This window comes from Antedon mediterranea, chromosome 5 (genome assembly GCF_964355755.1).
Source record: "Antedon mediterranea chromosome 5, ecAntMedi1.1, whole genome shotgun sequence".
In the NCBI taxonomy this organism is placed as follows: Eukaryota; Metazoa; Echinodermata; class Crinoidea; order Comatulida; family Antedonidae; genus Antedon; species Antedon mediterranea.
This window is the reverse complement of record NC_092674.1, coordinates 8,408,175-8,427,876: the sequence shown is the minus strand read 5'-3', so window position 1 is coordinate 8,427,876 and position 19,702 is coordinate 8,408,175. Positions and strand designations below refer to the sequence as shown.

Here is a 19,702-nt window from a genome sequence, read left to right as displayed (position 1 = left end):
GCACACGAGTGTGATTAAATAAATAAATACAAATAAATACAAAATGTATTCAGCAATATTGTTTACATTATATACAATATCGCAGGAATCATACATAGCTAGTGATTTCCAGTCCTTATTTCCTTATTTTTATTTATTTATTCTTTATAACTTTAGTATTCAGGTCCGAATACTATGCATTTATCACACCCGGAACAATGTACATCAATATTAACAATGATAGATAAATATTATTCCTATAATATTAAGATCGATATTTGGTTTTTGTTCAGAGGACGTTCACGCTGAGTTCGAATTCCGATCCGTTGGGCGAATACATTTAATATATATAATATGAAAATGTAATGTCTATTATACATTACATTTGTTTGTATAGGCCTACATTTATGTAATGTAGCGTTTAGGAGAAATTAACAGTTTCATTTCTTATACGACGTGCAAGAACAGTTTACGTGTGATCGTTAAGCTCTGTCTACACTATCAAACTTTATGTGGACAATCAAATGTGATGTGCCCATTATGAACACGACGATGTTATAACTACCATATTTGGGGATATCACTACCATATTTGGGTATATCACCCAAATTGTCAAACTAGTTTGATAGTGTATATAAATTTGTCAGAGCTTAACGTAGCCCGACGTTTTCCGATGGGCCACAGGACCAAATCGGGGCTCCGTGAATGCATAGCTTTAAACAGTGAAAAGATATTTGGAAAGGAGAAGGGAACATTTAGTAATGATTTTAGGATATACAAGACCATAAGTTAATTCCAAAACAATATTATGAGGTGGTATGAACGTCACCCCATCAGTACAAGACAAATATCACGTTTATATTTGTATTGATACCGACGATGTGGTATTCATGCACTAGCCTACTTATTCAAGCTCTTTGTGTTCTTGTTGTGATAGTCATGACCTATCACGGATAGGAGTGCTAACTATTTCCTTCCTATACTATCATATAGGCCTATCTGAGACTAGCGGAAATCGACTTTAAATAAAATGTTGTATTTAACTACAGGTTAGAACACAATTAGGCCTACACGGAAAAATCTAGCAAAATACCGTATTATTTTGCCGTGATTAAGAATTCTTTAATCATGGTGCCATAGGCAAATTCTAGATACACAGTATCATATATGTATCACATGTGTTGCCTGTATATAGACTATTCGCAAACCTTAACCTTAAAAAGGCGCCCCATGTGACGCATATGTGACACTATACAGAATTTGCCTATCTAACTGGAAATGTGGAGGTAGACCTACAGATTACTTAGGGAAATATATCGCGACAGAAAGATCCTCTCTATTTTTTTTTTAAACTAACATTTCTTTTTTGTAAATATATGTTTGCTTTCTAAATATAGGCCTAAGGACATGTTAGTGAAAAACAGATTTCAGGCATACGTCGCGGCCTATTATAACTGCGAAAAAAGGTTCCATGTAATTGTTTTCATGCGTTGAAATGTTATAAATGATTGTGGAAGTTGTTATTTATCCCTCAAAAATTAAAAATAATCTGAATTGAAAACATAGCCTAAACCACCATAGAGAGACGATTACAAATACATAGGCCTAACGTTACATTATATAAGGCCTGTATAAAGTATCCTAACTAAACAGCCACAGACACAGAAAGTCTAATTTACAAAGAAAGGCATAGCGAAATGGCTGTGCAACAACTATACAGCTTGATCAGGGACCATCTTAAAAGTTCCGATAACGCAATAATTTTAAGCAGATCTCACCGTACTTGCTGGTAGATACGGCGATGTTCAATAGAATATTATTACAATAATTCGATTATCCACTAATCTGTTATTAAACATTCGATCAAAAATGATATACTAATAACCGTCTATATATTACAATTGCTTATTGATAAAAAAAAAACCAAACATATTTTAATAAAATTAATATCACACTATAGAGGTTTTTTTTGTGTTTTTTTTTGCTGTTTCCAAAAAGCGAAAAAGGAACAGGGGACATCCTAACATGTCACATTATGAGATTAGTTATGAAATTAAGTTTTATTTCCAATACGCATTAGCATTAGTTTCGAAAAAAATTCAATTGCGTTATATTGTGGTCAGGGAATTATTATAAATCCGACACATAGACAGTGTCTAACCAAGGTAATCTAACAACAGGACACTGAGTTCGCCTTGCCAAGATAGGAACTCCTAACAGTCCTTTGATGTCTGGCTGCGAAAAATACCAACAGTACTGTACTAATATGTACATATTTTCCGCGGCGCGAGGTGTCGGGGCGTGGATGAGCAATGAATGTTGGAATGGCGCTATATAAATCGAACGATTGATTGATTGAACTGATCGTGTCGCAGCCACGTAAACCATTGATCTCACGAGCTCAGATATTGCCTTGGTCTAACCAGGGAGTTACAACTCCCTGGTCTAACCTACCAATATGCCTCTATTGCTAATGTTTATATGTATATAGGTACAATGGCCTAATTGAATTCCAACATGTTCGTTACAATTAATACATCCACGTATTTTGTAGGCCTAAGTTATGTACGGTAATATGACGAGTCAAGTTATTAATTATTTTGACATATTTAACTTTGTAGTGACAGAGAAAATGAAATTTTAGCTTGCACATTTGAGTAGGCCTATAAATAAATAGTCTGATCTCGAAACGTTTCGGAACTGATGAGTGCATCCCGCTTCCTCATATGACGTCAGCAAGTGATGTTGCTAAGCAACTTGAGTGATCAATAGTCCGGTTGATATTTGAAGCGATCAGCGAGGCATGTCGTTTATGATAAAGCACCACCGCTTATGCGGTATATTTATGATATTGGCTAACATGACATGTGTTGGAATCAAGCAAAGCAGTTGGCACGAACCGATCAATGCGCCTGGAGACAACACGCTTTTTGAGTGTCTGGAATTTGTCTTTTCAAATGCCAAAATATCTAGAAATTTAATAAGGTCGGTTATTATTTTATATGAGAAGGGAAATTGAATGAACTTTCCGATTTCTTTCATTCTACATTATATTTATTATAAATAAGGAGAAATATGATATAAAAGAAATTCAATGTAGCTCAGTTCCAGCTACATTGATGTCCTTTTCAATAGTTGGAAGTGAATAGTATTGTACTAAACACGATTTAGCCTATACATTGTGCATGTTTTCAGTTAAAAGCCCTTTGGGCACAACGCGTTTGAGAACCGTGAATTATGATACAGTCCACTAATTAAAACGCCTTGGTATTCAGGTGATGCCACATAATGTGTGAGTTTTACGTCATGGAAAGTCCACATGATGGATCTGGTGAGATAGGACAGATAGTGTTATTTACTTTGATAATTAACTGTGTTACGATTTTATTATAACGTATGGGAACTTACAACATTACAACACGTTGAAATCGAATTATTTTGTAGGCCTACACTAGACTACAATCTGAGAAAAATACATTTGTTTTGCGAATGGGAACGAACTGACTTCTCTTTAAGCCGTGACACAAACATGTTATACTCCAGAGAATGGGAGATCATGATCATGTCATCATCTTAACATAATGTGAAAATAAAACCAAATAATGAGGATATTAATATAACAATAAGGAAGACTCCCCGTCGCCTAAAAAAGTCCACTCCGAAACCCGCCTTTTTTCACCATACTTACATAAAGTAAGCCTACTGGTGATGGCACAAGAATGTCGTGTTTCTTGCACCTTTTATTCTATACACTGTAAAATAGTGTTTAGATCTTAAACATGTATTTTGTACCCACTTTTTCCACACATTTAGCCTTAAACATGTTTAGATATGAAACATGTTTAGGTTCTATACACGTTCTAAACATGTAGTCTGTACCTAACACAACATATCAGTCAACGCTAAACACGTACCTAAACATGTTGACTGCTAAACATGTCGAGAAATTGAACATAATAGTAACATGTTGACTGCTAAACGAGTAGAGGAAACAACATGTAACTATTAAACACGTTTAAGTTTTAAACACGCTAAACATGTAACTACGTGTTTTAAAGCTCCACGCTGTTTTTACAGTTTACATAGACAAATTTTGGTTAATATAGTGCATCATTGAAGTAAATATATAATGCGTTTCATTCAACGAACTGTACATTCTAAATTCAATCATTAAATTAATAAAATATTTAAACATTTAAACGCGTTGGTCTAACTGTTGATTCCTGTCGGATACAATATGGCCACCGATAAATCAATATGGCACCACCATATATAATAAATACCATGTTTATACACATATCATAGTTACGTGTATTTTCAGCATAACAGCAGATTTAATTGTCTCGAATATGCACACCTTATTTGACAAAATATTTCCCAGAAATAATTTAAAAAGAGAGGGCGCTAATCCAAAAGTGAAAACAATGGAAGACTGACGCACGTAATAATTTATTATGATTATATTAAATTAAATCACTTAGTTAGTAACTTACTTAGTAACCTCATGCTGATTTTACAGTTAAATGTGTATGTAGCGGGCGTTTATTTGAGAAAATAAATTAACGCCCCGGGTCATTTAATCGAGGGGGCGAGCGTTTGTTCCAATGATGTTCTATGGGGAAGGGGAGAATTAATTCGAGGGGGGCGTGAGTATTAATCGCTGGGCGTTTATTCGAATAAATACTGTCTAAAAACTGTCTATACGAGTCGTCTATAATAAGAACAGCGCTTTTTTTTCACAACAACCAGTGATCTGAATATGCTTGAAGTCAAGGTCGACCTAGTCTATTGGATTTGGATTATCGGAAAGATTTGTTGGGAAGGGCCGGAGGGAGAAAGGGGTGTTTTGTAAGTTGCCGGGCAAAAGACCGCGCTAACGCATTCTGTAAGCATCCTCCGATCCATGCTTTAACTAATAAGAGACTTATAAAATGACGTTCTATCTATCCAATTATACTCTTTCCATTACTAATTGTCACAATTATGATGCGAATAAGAATGTTACTAATTCTTTCCTACTATAGGCTACACACATGTGCACTGTGATTGTCACCAAAATCGTTTAATTTAAGTATAATATATTTTGTCTTGGTACCGATCAAAATGCGACTTAGCAGTAAAAGATAAAACAAAACATTATTCTATACCCGGATGTATACATTATTAATAGATAGTAATCAATATTGAATAATTTGAAATAACTACATAATATAACAATTTTAAAGTCTAGGCCTATATGAGAATAGTTGAGTCAATATCCGTTGGCCTTTGACACACCTTTTAACGGCCCGGGCCTACTGATATACCGTATCTCGTAGTCTATGTTCTAGACAGAAATTAATAAAAGATAAATATTTTGGCACACAAGGCGTTTCATACGTATAATACTTGAGCTTATAATTTCGTAACGCCGGCTGGTGGACTAACAAAAGACAATAATAACTATACAGCCTTGGGGAAATTCTACGTATCTCGATGCAAAATGCGCAATTCGTAACCATCACATTTTTTACTAATATGCTATTGCCAATCGGTGTATACATATCGTATTTGCATAAGCAATGATGATGCCAATATATACTAATGCATTATGTACATGGTGTATTGATCAGACTAATTGACATGAATATTCAACAAAAACGATTATTATTTTTATTGTTGCAAACATTTGGCCATCATCATAGTTCAACGTAGGCATGACCCAAGTGTTGACCAATCACACTTGACAGTTTGGACAATCCATTTGTCGTGATTGATAAACTTATTTGCGGCGCACTTACGTCATTACGTTGCATTATGGGAACAAAACAATAAGAAACATACACATCTTATAGTACATACTGCCATAATGACTTACTAGAACCACACGAGATCACACATTATTTATTGGCCGCATTCAATTTCACGAAAAAACACTACAATTCTATTTTAAAGAATTATACCAAAATTAATGTTTAATTTAATGATGATAACACACAAGGACAAGCGAGCATTTCAGGGAATTTCGGAATTGTATTACTCAGTAGGATGTTACTCACAATTTGTGAACAGCATCTGTAAAATACGTAACGTGACTTTATTCAATGTGCTCAGTTAATATGATTATTTCGATTGTATTACTCGTTAAGAACGCGTCAATTACTGACGGATTAATGGGAACTGTTTATCAATTCGATTGTATTACTCGTTAAAAACTCGTCAATTACTGACGGAATAATGGAAACTGTTTTCAATTCGATTGTAATACGCGTTAAAAACGCGTTAATTACTGACGGAATAATGGGAACTGTTTATCAATTCGATTACTCGTTAAAAACGCGTCAATTACTGACGGAATAATGGGAACTGTTTATCAATTCGATTGCATTACTCGTTAACAACGCGTCAATTACTGACGGAATAATGGAAACTGTTTTTCAATTCGATTGCATTACTCGTTAACAACGCGTCAATTACTGACGGAATAATGGGAATTGTTTACCAATTCGATTGTAGGCCTATTACTCGTTAAAAAACCGTCAATTACTGACGGGATGTCGCACTGTTTCTCCTATTACTACGAAAATCAACAAAAATAGGTGATAAGCCATGCAGCGTGATGACGTCGTAATGTTAACAGTGATGCAAATTATAAAAACACAGTACTACATATTATTTTATATATAATTAAGACAATTCCGTGAAGGCGACACACTCGTCACCAATGGTGAGCGCTATAAACGTGAGCCAATTTACTTTATAATACTATTATAGAGTATACCGTTGTTGTCTGAAGAAAGAATGTTCATCTATCTGCACTATAAAACTAGTTAAGTTTGACAAAAAAGTGTGATGTGCCCATGGTGGTGATATGACAAAATATGGTAGTGATATGACAACATCATGTCCATATGAGCACACATGTTTTTGTCACATAAAGTTTGATAGCGAGACAGAGCTTTATACACTTTTATGTTTTGTACTTGTAGGCCCTATAACAAAACGTAAATCCTGCCTTCGTTCGCTGAAGACTATATTTTATGTCTTTCAGAGTAAAGAGATCTACAATAAAAAGACGAATGAACGAGTGAACTTGTATATATTTAAATAATTTGTAGGCTACTGCAAACTGAAATAAAAGTGGGACGAGCCCATAAAAGTAAAAAAAAAAAGACGAATCCGCGCGACAAAATGCAGCGTCCACGTACATCATGTGCGTACCACGAATAAGTTATTCAATCGCCGTCAAAATATGACTTGGCTCGCTCGAGAAAAACGCATAATCATTAGAGCCAGACTACTCGATGTCTCGTTATTGAAATGATTATTTTACTTATTTATAAGAGAATAGCCTGTTTAGGTTTGCGGGTGACGGGAGTAATCTAAGCACACGCATGGTAATCTATGCTGGCTTAATTTTGACGTAAACGACAAACGTTTAGCATAAATCATGTCACTGGATATAATCTTGATAGACGTGTCTTGCACTCATAATATATCAATTTCGTAACAACGTGAGAAAATGTATTTTTTTTCAAGCATAAGAACAATAGGGACAAATAGTGTCATTGAACACATAACTGTATAAAGTAAAACATTAAATATGCTACGAAAATAGTCACTATAACGAAAACCAGATGGAAAAAAAACCCCGATGACGTCAGATTTGATTTATCTCGTAAATAGGACGAGCCGACAAATAACTGAACCGTTTACAGAGTTTATGAAATTATCTTACGCGAATAAACTGTTATTCTGAGTTTTCTTGGCCGCCGTGCGACCTTATTTCAAAGTTCATCTAAAATATGATCAAAATTATGATGCTTGTTGGAATTTAGCCAAACTGATTTACGTCAGACAAACTGAATTGTTGTTGAATGGTTTGGGAATGGATTTAGTATTTTTGGCGGACTTGGCTTTCCATAGTATCATCTGTGTCCATTGTCTTTTTATGTTGTTAAACAAGAAATATTTCTTACAAAAAAACGCCGCTCATCTGATAACTCCGATTTCGTGCATATCAATATTTCAGAAAATGTTTTCAGACTCTCTTTACCCAGACGTGCTTTGGGGTGTGCGCATGTCCAGTCCGAGTTTATAAATACCCATTTTCAACCGTAGTAAACTAAGCTATAGGTTATAGTTTACTACGGTATACCACATGGTAACTGTTTCCTAATGTTTCCGTTCCTTCGAATATAACTGCCTAAGCAGCGCGAATATAATTATAACAAAACATCACAATAAACCGTTATTTTACAGGTCAATTGAAATCTGTGGAAATCATTCGTGATTCCTTTTATTAAAACGTGGTCTCCTTTCAGAGTCCCTGCAACGCGGCTGCTTTGAGTTGTTGTAGATATTAATATATAACTTTATTGACAAACACTTTATTACTTTATTATTAAACTACATACAAATGAACATTATAAACCAAACATGTATGTATGTACACTCAACGATACATAGACATCAAATACAATAGTAAAGGCTTTTCTTAACTTTTAATTTTAAATTTTTAAACTTTTTAAACTGTTTTTTTGTTGCAACAATGCAAATTAGCTCTTTTTTAACTCAAATCTTTTTTCCCAGGCAACTTCAAGAAAATGTTTACAATATTTATCAAATGCTGCCAAGACAGCTTTACTAAGAACCATGTTATGTCCCTCCTAAAACTAAAATTGTTTTTTTCATTCCATTAGCATTTATAAAATATTCCCATGTTGCAGACTCATCCAAAATTTCAATCTCTCTTATAGAATTAAGGTTACAGCTTGGCAATTAAATAAAAAATGTTGTATATTTTCTATTGCACCACTCTGACATAGTGCAGTGGCCAGATATTTCTTTAGACCATTTACAGGTTCGTCTATCAAGGGGTAAAGTATTCGATCTTGTTTTAAATTTTAAGCTTTCACCTGTGAAATTGGTTTCATCAAGGAGATAACACTCAAGGCTAGGACTTTTTTTTTAGCTTGGTGTAATCTTCAAAGAATGACTTTTGGTTTATATTATTTTAAACAATCTAAATTGTATGCATCTGCAACAACATGATCATCTATGGTTCTAAGAGAGAATGAATTAAAAGTAAAATTGTCAGTATTAAAAACGTGTTCAAACATGTTTAAATCTTGGCATTTATCTAAGGTTTAGATCCAAACAGCTATCATCAAATAATTAAATTAAATCTCATGCACAGAATATGACCTAGGTATTGTGCTTTGTGTCAAATTTTACATCTCCGACATCAAATTGCAAACGAACATTGATAGAAATCTACTGACCGTGAACAGCCACGGTTTTGGCATACATCGGTCGGTATCTCACTCTGACACGAGTCTGTTAAGTGATAATATGCAAGAAGCGCAGTTAAACTAAATCTATGATAAACGTATTATTTAATTTCAATAAGTAGTGGTGGTGTGGCTTGGTGGTTATGATGCTTGGATACCCCTCCAAAGGACAACATTACAACTCCACTCCCAAAGACATGTGAGCATCTTGTGTTATGTTTGTTTTGTGAACCTATGAGGGTCAGCAATTGCTAGATAAAAAAAAAATAAACTTGCAAGGTTACTTTTTTAAATGTTTGTTTGCAATTTGTGCACAATAACGTGGAAATGTTCAAGTTATCTTATTGAATTTACAAGACCTACAAAATATCATAACTGTTGATTTTCATTGGAATCGATACATTGGTTACATCACAGAAAATTTCGAGTTTTCTGTATCTTCAATATGGGCCAAAATATTAAATAGCACGCCCTCTGTTGTTCTGCCAATTATTTCGTACTGTTTCCGAGCGCTTAATTTATTTCAGATCAGTTGTGCATTTTTCTATGCTGATCGTTGCATAGTCGTGAATAACGGACACAATAAATTCCGCACAATGTAATATTTATCGCTCTAAAATCTAAATAGCTAATTTCAGATGCTTAATAACGGTTAACTTCGCGCCATAAATCGTCCATTAAAATGATTTGTCTAATTAGCAATTAAGTTCAAGATCTATGGCGTCTATGTGTTTCGACGCCGTCTGCACGCCATAGGTCGGTTATACTTCGCGCTTTTATAATCATGGATATCAGATACAATACTGCAATAGTAATCACAAAAAAAAAACGATTGTTGTACTGTGTTGCTCCTATTTTAGCTGCATCGTTCCTTTCCGAGAGAGGGCGTATGTAAATAGGATCCATGTTATAAGTTTCGCATTGACTACATGTGTTCTAGAGTTCGGCTTCTAAATGTCTTATTGTGCCGAGATAGTGTGTAATTTACTAAACTAGTAGGCCGCACATTGCTTGTAAGTTGTTAGAGTATTATATTACAATAATTAGAATTATATGAACCACAGTAGTGGCCTAGATTATTAATGCTATACTACATTGTGGTCGTAGGCCTAGGCCTGCGTAGATTGAATCGTATACGATCGCTTGAACAGCATGGCGATAAACACGAGTCTCCGTGTAGAGGGCGGTGTTCTATTTTGTATGCCGTATCTATAGAAGTAGTACGTCCGTATGAGGGCGCTGTTGATTATTTGATGACTTGTTTAATATGTTCTTTAGGCATGTACACCTCCGTAAGAGGGCGCTACGTTTGATCTGTTTTGCAGATAGTTTTATATTTATGTTATGTTTATTATTACTATTTGGAGCTGGATTTAAGTATGCTTAATTTCAGTTCACCCTGTTTATGGCTGAATTTGCTGTATTAAAGAGTCAGTCAACAAGTGATTGTGTTGCAGTATTTTTTGTCGTGGATTGGGTTTATCTACTGAATAGCGAGTTTGACGGTTCAAGCTCGTGAGGTCAGCACAGTGAAAAGCAATGTCGACTTCTAGTAGAAGACGTGATGGTGCGAGAGATGAAGCAAGGTCAATAGGGTCAAGGAGCCATAGATCGAAGGCATCATCGCAGTCAGTGTCATCATTAGAAGTATCTGCTGCACAAGCTCGTGCTGATGCTGCTGTAGCAAAAGCTCGGGTTACATTTTCGAAGAAGAAGAGTGCCGCCAAGTTAGAGGCGTTGAAGGCTGAAATGGAAGCAGCTAAAGCTATGTTAGACATAGACGAAGTAGAGAAAGAAGAAGAAATGGCTGCAGCACAGGCTAGAGCCAATGTCCTTCAAGCAGAATTGCAACATATATCTTTTGAAGATATTGAGGAAGAGCTTTCACAGTTAGAAAGCAATAACCAGATGGAAGAGGTGCAAGGCGCACCCCAAGATGCAGTACCCAGTCAAAGAATGGCAGAGGTGCTTAACGAACTTCCAAAGATGGAACCCAGTCAGCGGGTAGAAAATTATCTAAACAATGCTGTAGAGGTACCAACATCTACTCTTAATCCTGGAGCTAGATCTTACGAACCAAATCATATGCAGGAGTACATTCGAATACTGGCACGTCAGCGATTACCCTTGCAAGAACCGGACATTTACTCTGGGGATCCAATAATGTTTCTTCCGTGGAAAAGATCCTTTGAAGCTATGGTGAAAACAGCCTGTGTGGACACTGTTGAAAAGCTGTCATTCCTGTGTAAATATACTACTGGCGAAGCAAAAGTTTTGGTTGATCGATTCAGACTAAGGCATGTTGAAGATGTTGACAAGGCCTATCATGAGGCCTGGACTGAGCTAGAAGACAGGTTCGGGAACCAAACCTTAATATCAGCTGAAATCATCCTGAGACTTACCAAATACAGAAGATTCAAAGCAGGTGATTTGACCGCACTCCAAGAACTGGCTGATTTGTGTGGAGACGCAGTTGCTCAAATGCAGGAGCTACCCCATCTGATTATGTTAAACACTCCTCATGGTATTAAACCAATTGTAGAGAAGTTACCACACTTCATAATTAATAAATGGAGAGAAAAGGTCGCAAAACATAAAAGGAAAATGAAAACGTTCCCGAATTTCAGCATTTTCACAGAGTTTCTAAGTGAGATGGCTCACATCCAACGTGATCCTGATGTCCCAAGAGGAACTGTTGATGAGGTCAAAACTGATACACCGGGAAACTACCGTACACAGACAGGTTACCGTCCTAAGACCACGCAACGTTCAACTGTAAATGTGAGAATGACTGAGGTGAATAAATCTGAAGGGATGTGTCCGCTACACAATGGTCAGCATCCGTTGGTAGACTGTAGAAACTTTCTGGCCAAGACTTATGCTGCTAAGAAGTCATTCCTTAAGGAAAACCAAGTATGTTTCCGATGTCTCTCGTCTACATCACACATGGCTAGGAATTGTGATAGAAATGTCAGGTGTGGAGAATGCGGTAGTGATCGTCATCCGACTGTATTCCATGGTGACCGTTTGCAGAAGGCGAATGGCGGGGAACAAGTAAAAGCGGAGCAAAAGGCAAATGGCGGGGAGCAAGTAAAAATGGAGCAAAAGGCGAAAGGTGAGAAGGCAAATGGCGGGGAGCAGGGGACAGAGTCGCAGAAGACGAAGGAAAGAGACAAAGTAGTAAGTACTACATGTACGGATGTCTGCGGTGGAATTGGGCTGAGCCGATCATGTGCTAAAATTTGTTTAGCAAAAATATATTTAGAAGACCATCCTAACACTTTCATAAAAACCTACATTATACTAGACGACCAAAGCAATCGCTCGTTGGCCAAGAGTGAGGTATTCGACCTTTTTAATATCAATGCAAAACTTACGTCGTATACTTTGAAGACCTGTTCGGGAGCGGCTGAAGTTCAAGGCCGAAAACTGGAGAAGCTGATAATTGAGTCCATGGATGGTAAAACAAGAATAGCAGCCCCATCGCTACTTGAATGTAATGACATACCTGGAAACAAGGCAGAAATTCCCACTCCAGAGACAGCCAGCAATTTTCCTCACTTGAAGGATATTGCGGACAAGATACCACCCTTGGATGAAAATGCAAATATTACCATACTGCTCGGCCGAGATGCTGCTCAAGCTCATAAAGTCCGAGAAGTACGCAATGGACCAAATCACTCTCCATGGGGCCAACGACTTGATCTAGGCTGGATGGTTATTGGCGACGTCTGCTTAGGGGGAGCCCACCAAAAGAATGTTGTCACCGCCAACAGAAACCATATAAAAGTTTTGAGAAATGGTAGGCCATCCGCCATGTTTACAACTTGTAAAGGAATGATCAATGCGAAGGAAATAACCCTGCAACGCAGCTGTGACGTACTCGGTGGTAATGTATTCCAACAGAAAGAAGATGACGAGAAGTATGGAATGTCCAGAGAAGATGTGGAGTTCGTGAAACTTATGGGAAAAGAGATGAAACGAGGTGAACAAGGAAATTGGATAGCCCCACTTCCTTTTCGAGAAGAAAGAAAAAGGTTACCCAACAACAAGCAGCAAGCAATGAATCGTATGCAGTCTCTTATTCGCACACTGGATAAGAAGCCAGAGATGAAAGCTCACTACTTAGCGTTCATGGAGAAAGTATTCTCAAAGCAACATGCTGAGCTCGTCGAAGATGACAGTCATGATGAAGAGTGCTGGTATTTACCACATTTTGGTGTGTACCATCCACAAAAGCCAGGGAAGATCCGGGTGGTTTTTGATTCCAGTGCGCAATTCCAAGATACATCACTTAACAACGTGTTAATGAGTGGACCAGATCTGGTAAATGGGTTGCTTGGTGTATTGATACGGTTCAGGCAGGATCCTGTGGCGTTTGTAGCAGACATTGAGCAAATGTTCTACTCATTTCAAGTCGTGGAAGAACACAGAGATTATCTTCGGTTCCTGTGGTTCGAAGACAACGACCCCAGCAAAGTATTGAGAACGTATCGGATGAAAGTTCACATCTTCGGAAACAAACCTTCTCCAGCTGTTGCTACGCTAGGACTGAGAAAGACTGCACAAGAAGGAGAGAGCGAGTTTGGCGCAGATGCAAGAGAGTTCGTGGAGAAGAATTTTTATGTCGATGATGGGCTGAAGTCTTTAGCTACTTCAGATGAGGCGATCGACCTGCTCAAGCGCACACAAGCCATGTTAGCCACAGCTAATTTACGATTACATAAAATTGTCTCAAACGATGCAAAAGTGATAGCGGCTTTCTCACCTCAAGATGTAGCAAGTAACATGTGCAACCTCGAACTCGGATCTGACGCTCCTCTTACGCAAAGGTCATTAGGGGTACTGTGGGATGTCAAGTCAGATGCCTTTACTTTCTCTATTACGGAGGTTAGCAGCAAGGCATTCACTAAGCGAGGAGTGCTGTCAGAAATCAACAGCATATATGACCCAATCGGCTTTGCGTCACCCGTCATTATAGAGGGAAGAAGGCTGTTAAGGGAAATGACAAAGGATCAATGCATAGATTGGGATGAGCCATTACCGAAACAGCTACATGATTCATGGCAGAAGTGGCGAAGCTCCATAGTTCAACTGTCAGATGTTCTGATTCCTCGTCCTTATACATCATTTCCATCAAACCAGTCCATCCAGAGAGAACTCCACACATTCTCTGATGCTTCTAACACAGCCATTGGCGCTGTGTCTTACCTCAGAATTACTGATAAAGTGGGAGAAGTTCACTTGAGTTTTGTTGTTGGAAAGGCAAAGCTAGCACCTAAAGCTGCGACATCAATACCACGCTTAGAGTTGTGCGGAGCAGTACTTGCCGCAGAAGTCGCAAAATGTGTTAAGACTGAATTGGATTTTAAGTTGGATGCCACACATTTTTACACCGATAGCAAGGTCGTTCTCGGTTATATCAGAAATAAAACCCGTAAGTTCTATATGTACGTGGCGAACAGAGTGGAACAGATTCTTCAGTCGACCAAACCAGAACAATGGAAATATGTTAAAACAGACATAAACCCAGCCGATCAAGCTACAAGATCCATAAAGGCTAAAGACTTACAGAACTCGGCATGGATTCAAGGACCAAGATTCCTACTTAATAAGAACTCGTGTGAGAGAAACACAACGGTCTGGGACATCAGTGAAATTGAAGAGGATCCCGAAGTAAGACCTGTCGTAGCTGCCAGTGCTACAGAAGTTCAGTCAGCCAAATCATTGGGATCCGAGCGATTTAGCAGATTTTCGAATTGGGGAAATCTTGTGCGAGCAATTGGAAGTCTTGTGCATATTGCTTGTACGTTCACAGAAACCAAGAAAAAAGACTGTAGTGGGTGGCATGTATGCATGATTCCACCACCTGTATTGATCAAGGCAAAACAGATTGTAGTAAAATGTGCTCAACTTGATGAATTCACAGCTGAAATCAATCACATGAAGAATGGAAAACATCTTCCCAAGACAAGTACGTTAGTAAAGCTTACACCTTATTTGGATAACGAGGGAGTCATGCGAGTTGGAGGACGTTTAGAAATGGGACTAGCCGAAGAAGGAGCGCATCCTATGATTCTTCCCAAACATCACCATGTCACAACATTAATCATCCGCCACTACCACCAACAAGTTCAACACCAAGGCAGACACCTAACACATGGCAGAATACGTAGTGAAGGCTTCTGGATAATAGGTGGCAAGAGGTCAATCTCAAAGGAGCTTGGAAAGTGTGTAGTTTGCAAGAAGCAAAGAGGAAAGCAAGAGACACAGAAAATGGCTGATTTACCTAAGGAACGCTTAACATCAGCTCCCCCATTCACATATGTAGGGCTTGACGTATTCGGTCCTTGGATGGTACGAACACGGCGCACAAGGGGTGGACAAGCAAACGGAAAACGATGGGCCATTTTGTTTACTTGCATGTGTAGTCGGGCTGTCCATATAGAGGTGATAGAGTGTATGGATACCTCAAGCTGCTTGAACGCCCTTAGAAGATTCTTTGCGATAAGAGGTCCTGCGAAACAACTACGGTCAGATTGTGGGACGAATTTTGTTGGTGCGTGCAATATCTTGGGTGAAAGTATTCAGAAAGAAGGACAAGATAAAATTAAACGCTATCTATTGACCCGTGAATGTGAGTGGGTGTTCAACCCGCCTCATGCATCCCATATGGGAGGAAGTTGGGAACGTATGATTGGAGTAGCAAGGAAGATTATAGATGGTATGTTTAGAGATCTTGGAGAAACCAAGTTAACCCACGAAGTCCTGGTAACACTAATGGCAGAAGTATCAGGAATTATTAATGCACGACCCTTAGTAGAAGTCTCTACTGATCCTGAATCACCACAAATAATATCACCAAACACTCTACTTACTCAAAAGTCTCAACCATTCGCAGCACCTCCTGGAGCGTTTTGTAATGCTGATTTGTATGGTAAGCAGTGGCGAACGGTACAGCACTTGGCTAACAAATTTTGGGCAAAATGGAAAAGAGACTATATCCCTACACTTCAGAACAGAAGCAAGTGGCAACATGAAAAGAGGAATATAAAGGAAGGAGATATTGTTCTTCTAAAGGAGAAAGACACCGTCAGAAATGATTGGCCTTTGGGACGAATCGTTAAAGCAATTGAAGGATCAGACGGACGAGTTAGGAGAGTGGAAGTGACTGTTTATAGAGGTGGAGAACTGAAAACCTTTGCAAGACCGATTAGTGAATTGGTACTGATAATGCCGACTCCTTAAGAGTTACATTGAACATTATTATAATGAACATTATGTCATATTCCTTTGTTATTTTGTTTATGTTTTAACTTTTTGATATGAATGGTATCCTTTAGATACCAGACGGGGAGTGTGTTGCTCCTATTTTAGCTGCATCGTTCCTTTCCGAGAGAGGGCGTATGTAAATAGGATCCATGTTATAAGTTTCGCATTGACTACATGTGTTCTAGAGTTCGGCTTCTAAATGTCTTATTGTGCCGAGATAGTGTGTAATTTACTAAACTAGTAGGCCGCACATTGCTTGTAAGTTGTTAGAGTATTATATTACAATAATTAGAATTATATGAACCACAGTAGTGGCCTAGATTATTAATGCTATACTACATTGTGGTCGTAGGCCTAGGCCTGCGTAGATTGAATCGTATACGATCGCTTGAACAGCATGGCGATAAACACGAGTCTCCGTGTAGAGGGCGGTGTTCTATTTTGTATGCCGTATCTATAGAAGTAGTACGTCCGTATGAGGGCGCTGTTGATTATTTGATGACTTGTTTAATATGTTCTTTAGGCATGTACACCTCCGTAAGAGGGCGCTACGTTTGATCTGTTTTGCAGATAGTTTTATATTTATGTTATGTTTATTATTACTATTTGGAGCTGGATTTAAGTATGCTTAATTTCAGTTCACCCTGTTTATGGCTGAATTTGCTGTATTAAAGAGTCAGTCAACAAGTGATTGTGTTGCAGTATTTTTTGTCGTGGATTGGGTTTATCTACTGAATAGCGAGTTTGACGGTTCAAGCTCGTGAGGTCAGCACATGTACGGTTACATCATTGTAAAGAAAAATAAATTATAGGTCTATATAAAAAGAAAAGGAAAGAAACTAAAATGGATTAGGAACATTTATATTAAGTGAGTTCTTCATTAAGCTCTGTCTACACTATAACACTTTATGTGACAAAAATGTGATGTGCCCATATATGGAGAAATTTAGTTAAAAACAATCTCGCATCGAAACGGCATAGCATCTAAACTTATTTTTAACTTTTTAAACTTTTTTTACCTCAAGGACCCCAATGGAAATAAACCTGAGTTATTGCTTTTCTTGGACGATCCTGATCGAAATCACTTTTTCTCCCCCTTTCTATCTCTTTATATGTTGTTTTTATACTGTTTTATTCATGAACCTTTTTTACTTGTTTTTATGTGATTTTGATCAAATAAATGAATGAATGAATGAATGATGTCATATCACTACCATATTTGGGCACTTCACACTTGTTTTGACAAACTATAAGTTGGATAGTGTAGACAGAGCTTTATAATTAAGACGCACATACACGGCCCAGGAATAATGAGTGGCAATGGTAGTGAAATATTCCCAATATGGTAGTGCTATGGCATCATCATCTCCATATATGGGCACATCACATTTTTTGTCAAATAAAGTTTGATAGTGTAGAAAACTTACAGTACGGCGATGAAGCGTTTTAAATCACGTTTTTAAATAAAATTGGAATATGAAGTCTCCTTAGTTCGTCAAAAGGCAATGTAAGAAAAATGGTAATACAAAATATAATACCGTATAGTTTATTTTAAAAAGGGCAATTCAACAACACAATGGTATCACATACACGGACAACACATGGGTGAAACTTCAAATTGCGGACGCATTGTAAACAAAATTAAAGTAGCATTGGCTTAAACTCTGGTGTGTCTTTCTTTCATCAATAATTATCCTAATACGGATACAATAAATATTTATGAGTGCATATAAAACCTATTTCCATATAAAAATACATTGTCATGCCAACATTTCTTAAAAGTAAAATTAAGTGATTGTAAACAAAATTAAAGTAGCATTGGCTTAAACTCTGGTGTGTCTTTCTTTCATCAATAATTATCCTAATAATACGGATACAATAAATATTTATGAGTGCATATAAAACCTATTTCCATATAAAAATACATTGTCATGCCAACATTTCTTAAAAGTAAAATTAAGTGATACCGCCGAACTGGAAATGAAAGAAAATATTGAATTCATCATTACGCGCATTAACATAAAATATACAGGCCTAGCTCACACGTGACTCTTTATCTATTAATAATTCTAGTTACTACAAAAACAAAATTTTCAGTGTTTTTTTTATCAACAAATTATCTTTAGAACGATCGCGTTATACAAGAATAACTTCACAATGTTGTCAATTTTAAAAACTACAAAAGGAACAATAAAAGCAACGATTGATTAAATGCTGGAGGAAAGGGCTATAAATAATCTTTTATAATAAGTTCAGACATTTAGACTAAATAACTTATTACGACATCAAAACACAGATCGTTCGTATTCCTATGATTAAGTTTTATGAAAACAAATAAGACACAACATTGGAACTGAAATAACATGAACGATTATGAAATCCAATATCTACTCTGTTATCCCGGAGATACATTATTGATGTCGTGTGTAATTCATTCGAACAACAGTATGTATTTAACATATCTCACGACGACGCGACACGAACCTTGATCACGCAATAAGAACAACTATCACAAATATAAAACAGTAAATAATGTATTAGTACGTCACTATTCTTAGCTAGAATTATACTGGTGTATAACTAATTTAATGAATTCCGATCATACACTTTATTCATGTGCTAGGCTATACACAGGCCTAATTATATGCAATATTAAAATTACATTATCAATGCTGTTGGCATGGTACAGCTTATATAATAATATTAGGTGGGAGGCCTAATAATATTCCAAATATTAATTTTATTATATAGGCCTATAATAAAAAAAAAAACCACCGTCTCAAGGCAGATCAAGCAATTCAAACATTGATTTGGTCCGTTGCCTTTCACACGGGGCGTTTTGGCAAAGTAACAAATAACGTAATTTTACTACATCATTTGACTTTTTTTTTAAATTGTAGTTCAATTATGTTATAATGTTATATCTAGACGACACGCGAAATTATCCACCCGATCACACGGATATGTTTTACGATACGATAATAATTCTATAGAGAGCGCAAATAAGTTTTATGAATGCATCACAGTATGGTGCTGCAGAGCAAAAAAATATAAAATATTTTATTTTATTTTATTCAGTTGTCAACCAACAGCGATGAAACCGCCACTTAAACAGAACACTGATAACAATATATCAGATTTTTTACTGTATTGTTGTGTGTAGAATTTATGCTGACGAT

General features: G+C 36.9%; 1 protein-coding gene across 2 annotated transcripts; it reads left to right on the top strand.

Moving 5' to 3' along the window:
• The first annotated feature begins 10,094 nt into the window (after positions 1–10,094).
• LOC140049043 (uncharacterized) lies at positions 10,095–17,374 on the top strand. 2 transcript variants are annotated; one of them, XR_011845176.1, is made up of 2 exons: positions 10,095–16,781; positions 17,162–17,374. XR_011845176.1 is itself a non-coding variant. In XM_072093854.1 (2 exons), exon 2 carries the CDS (start codon positions 10,791–10,793, stop codon positions 16,497–16,499), a length of 5,709 nt encoding a protein of 1,902 aa, XP_071949955.1. In that variant the 5' UTR covers positions 10,095–10,264; positions 10,645–10,790; the 3' UTR covers positions 16,500–17,374. The 2 variants fall into 2 exon arrangements, 1 of the variants encoding a protein (XP_071949955.1); XM_072093854.1 differs by having other exon boundaries at positions 10,095–10,264; positions 10,645–17,374.
• The last annotated feature ends 2,328 nt before the right edge of the window (positions 17,375–19,702 follow it).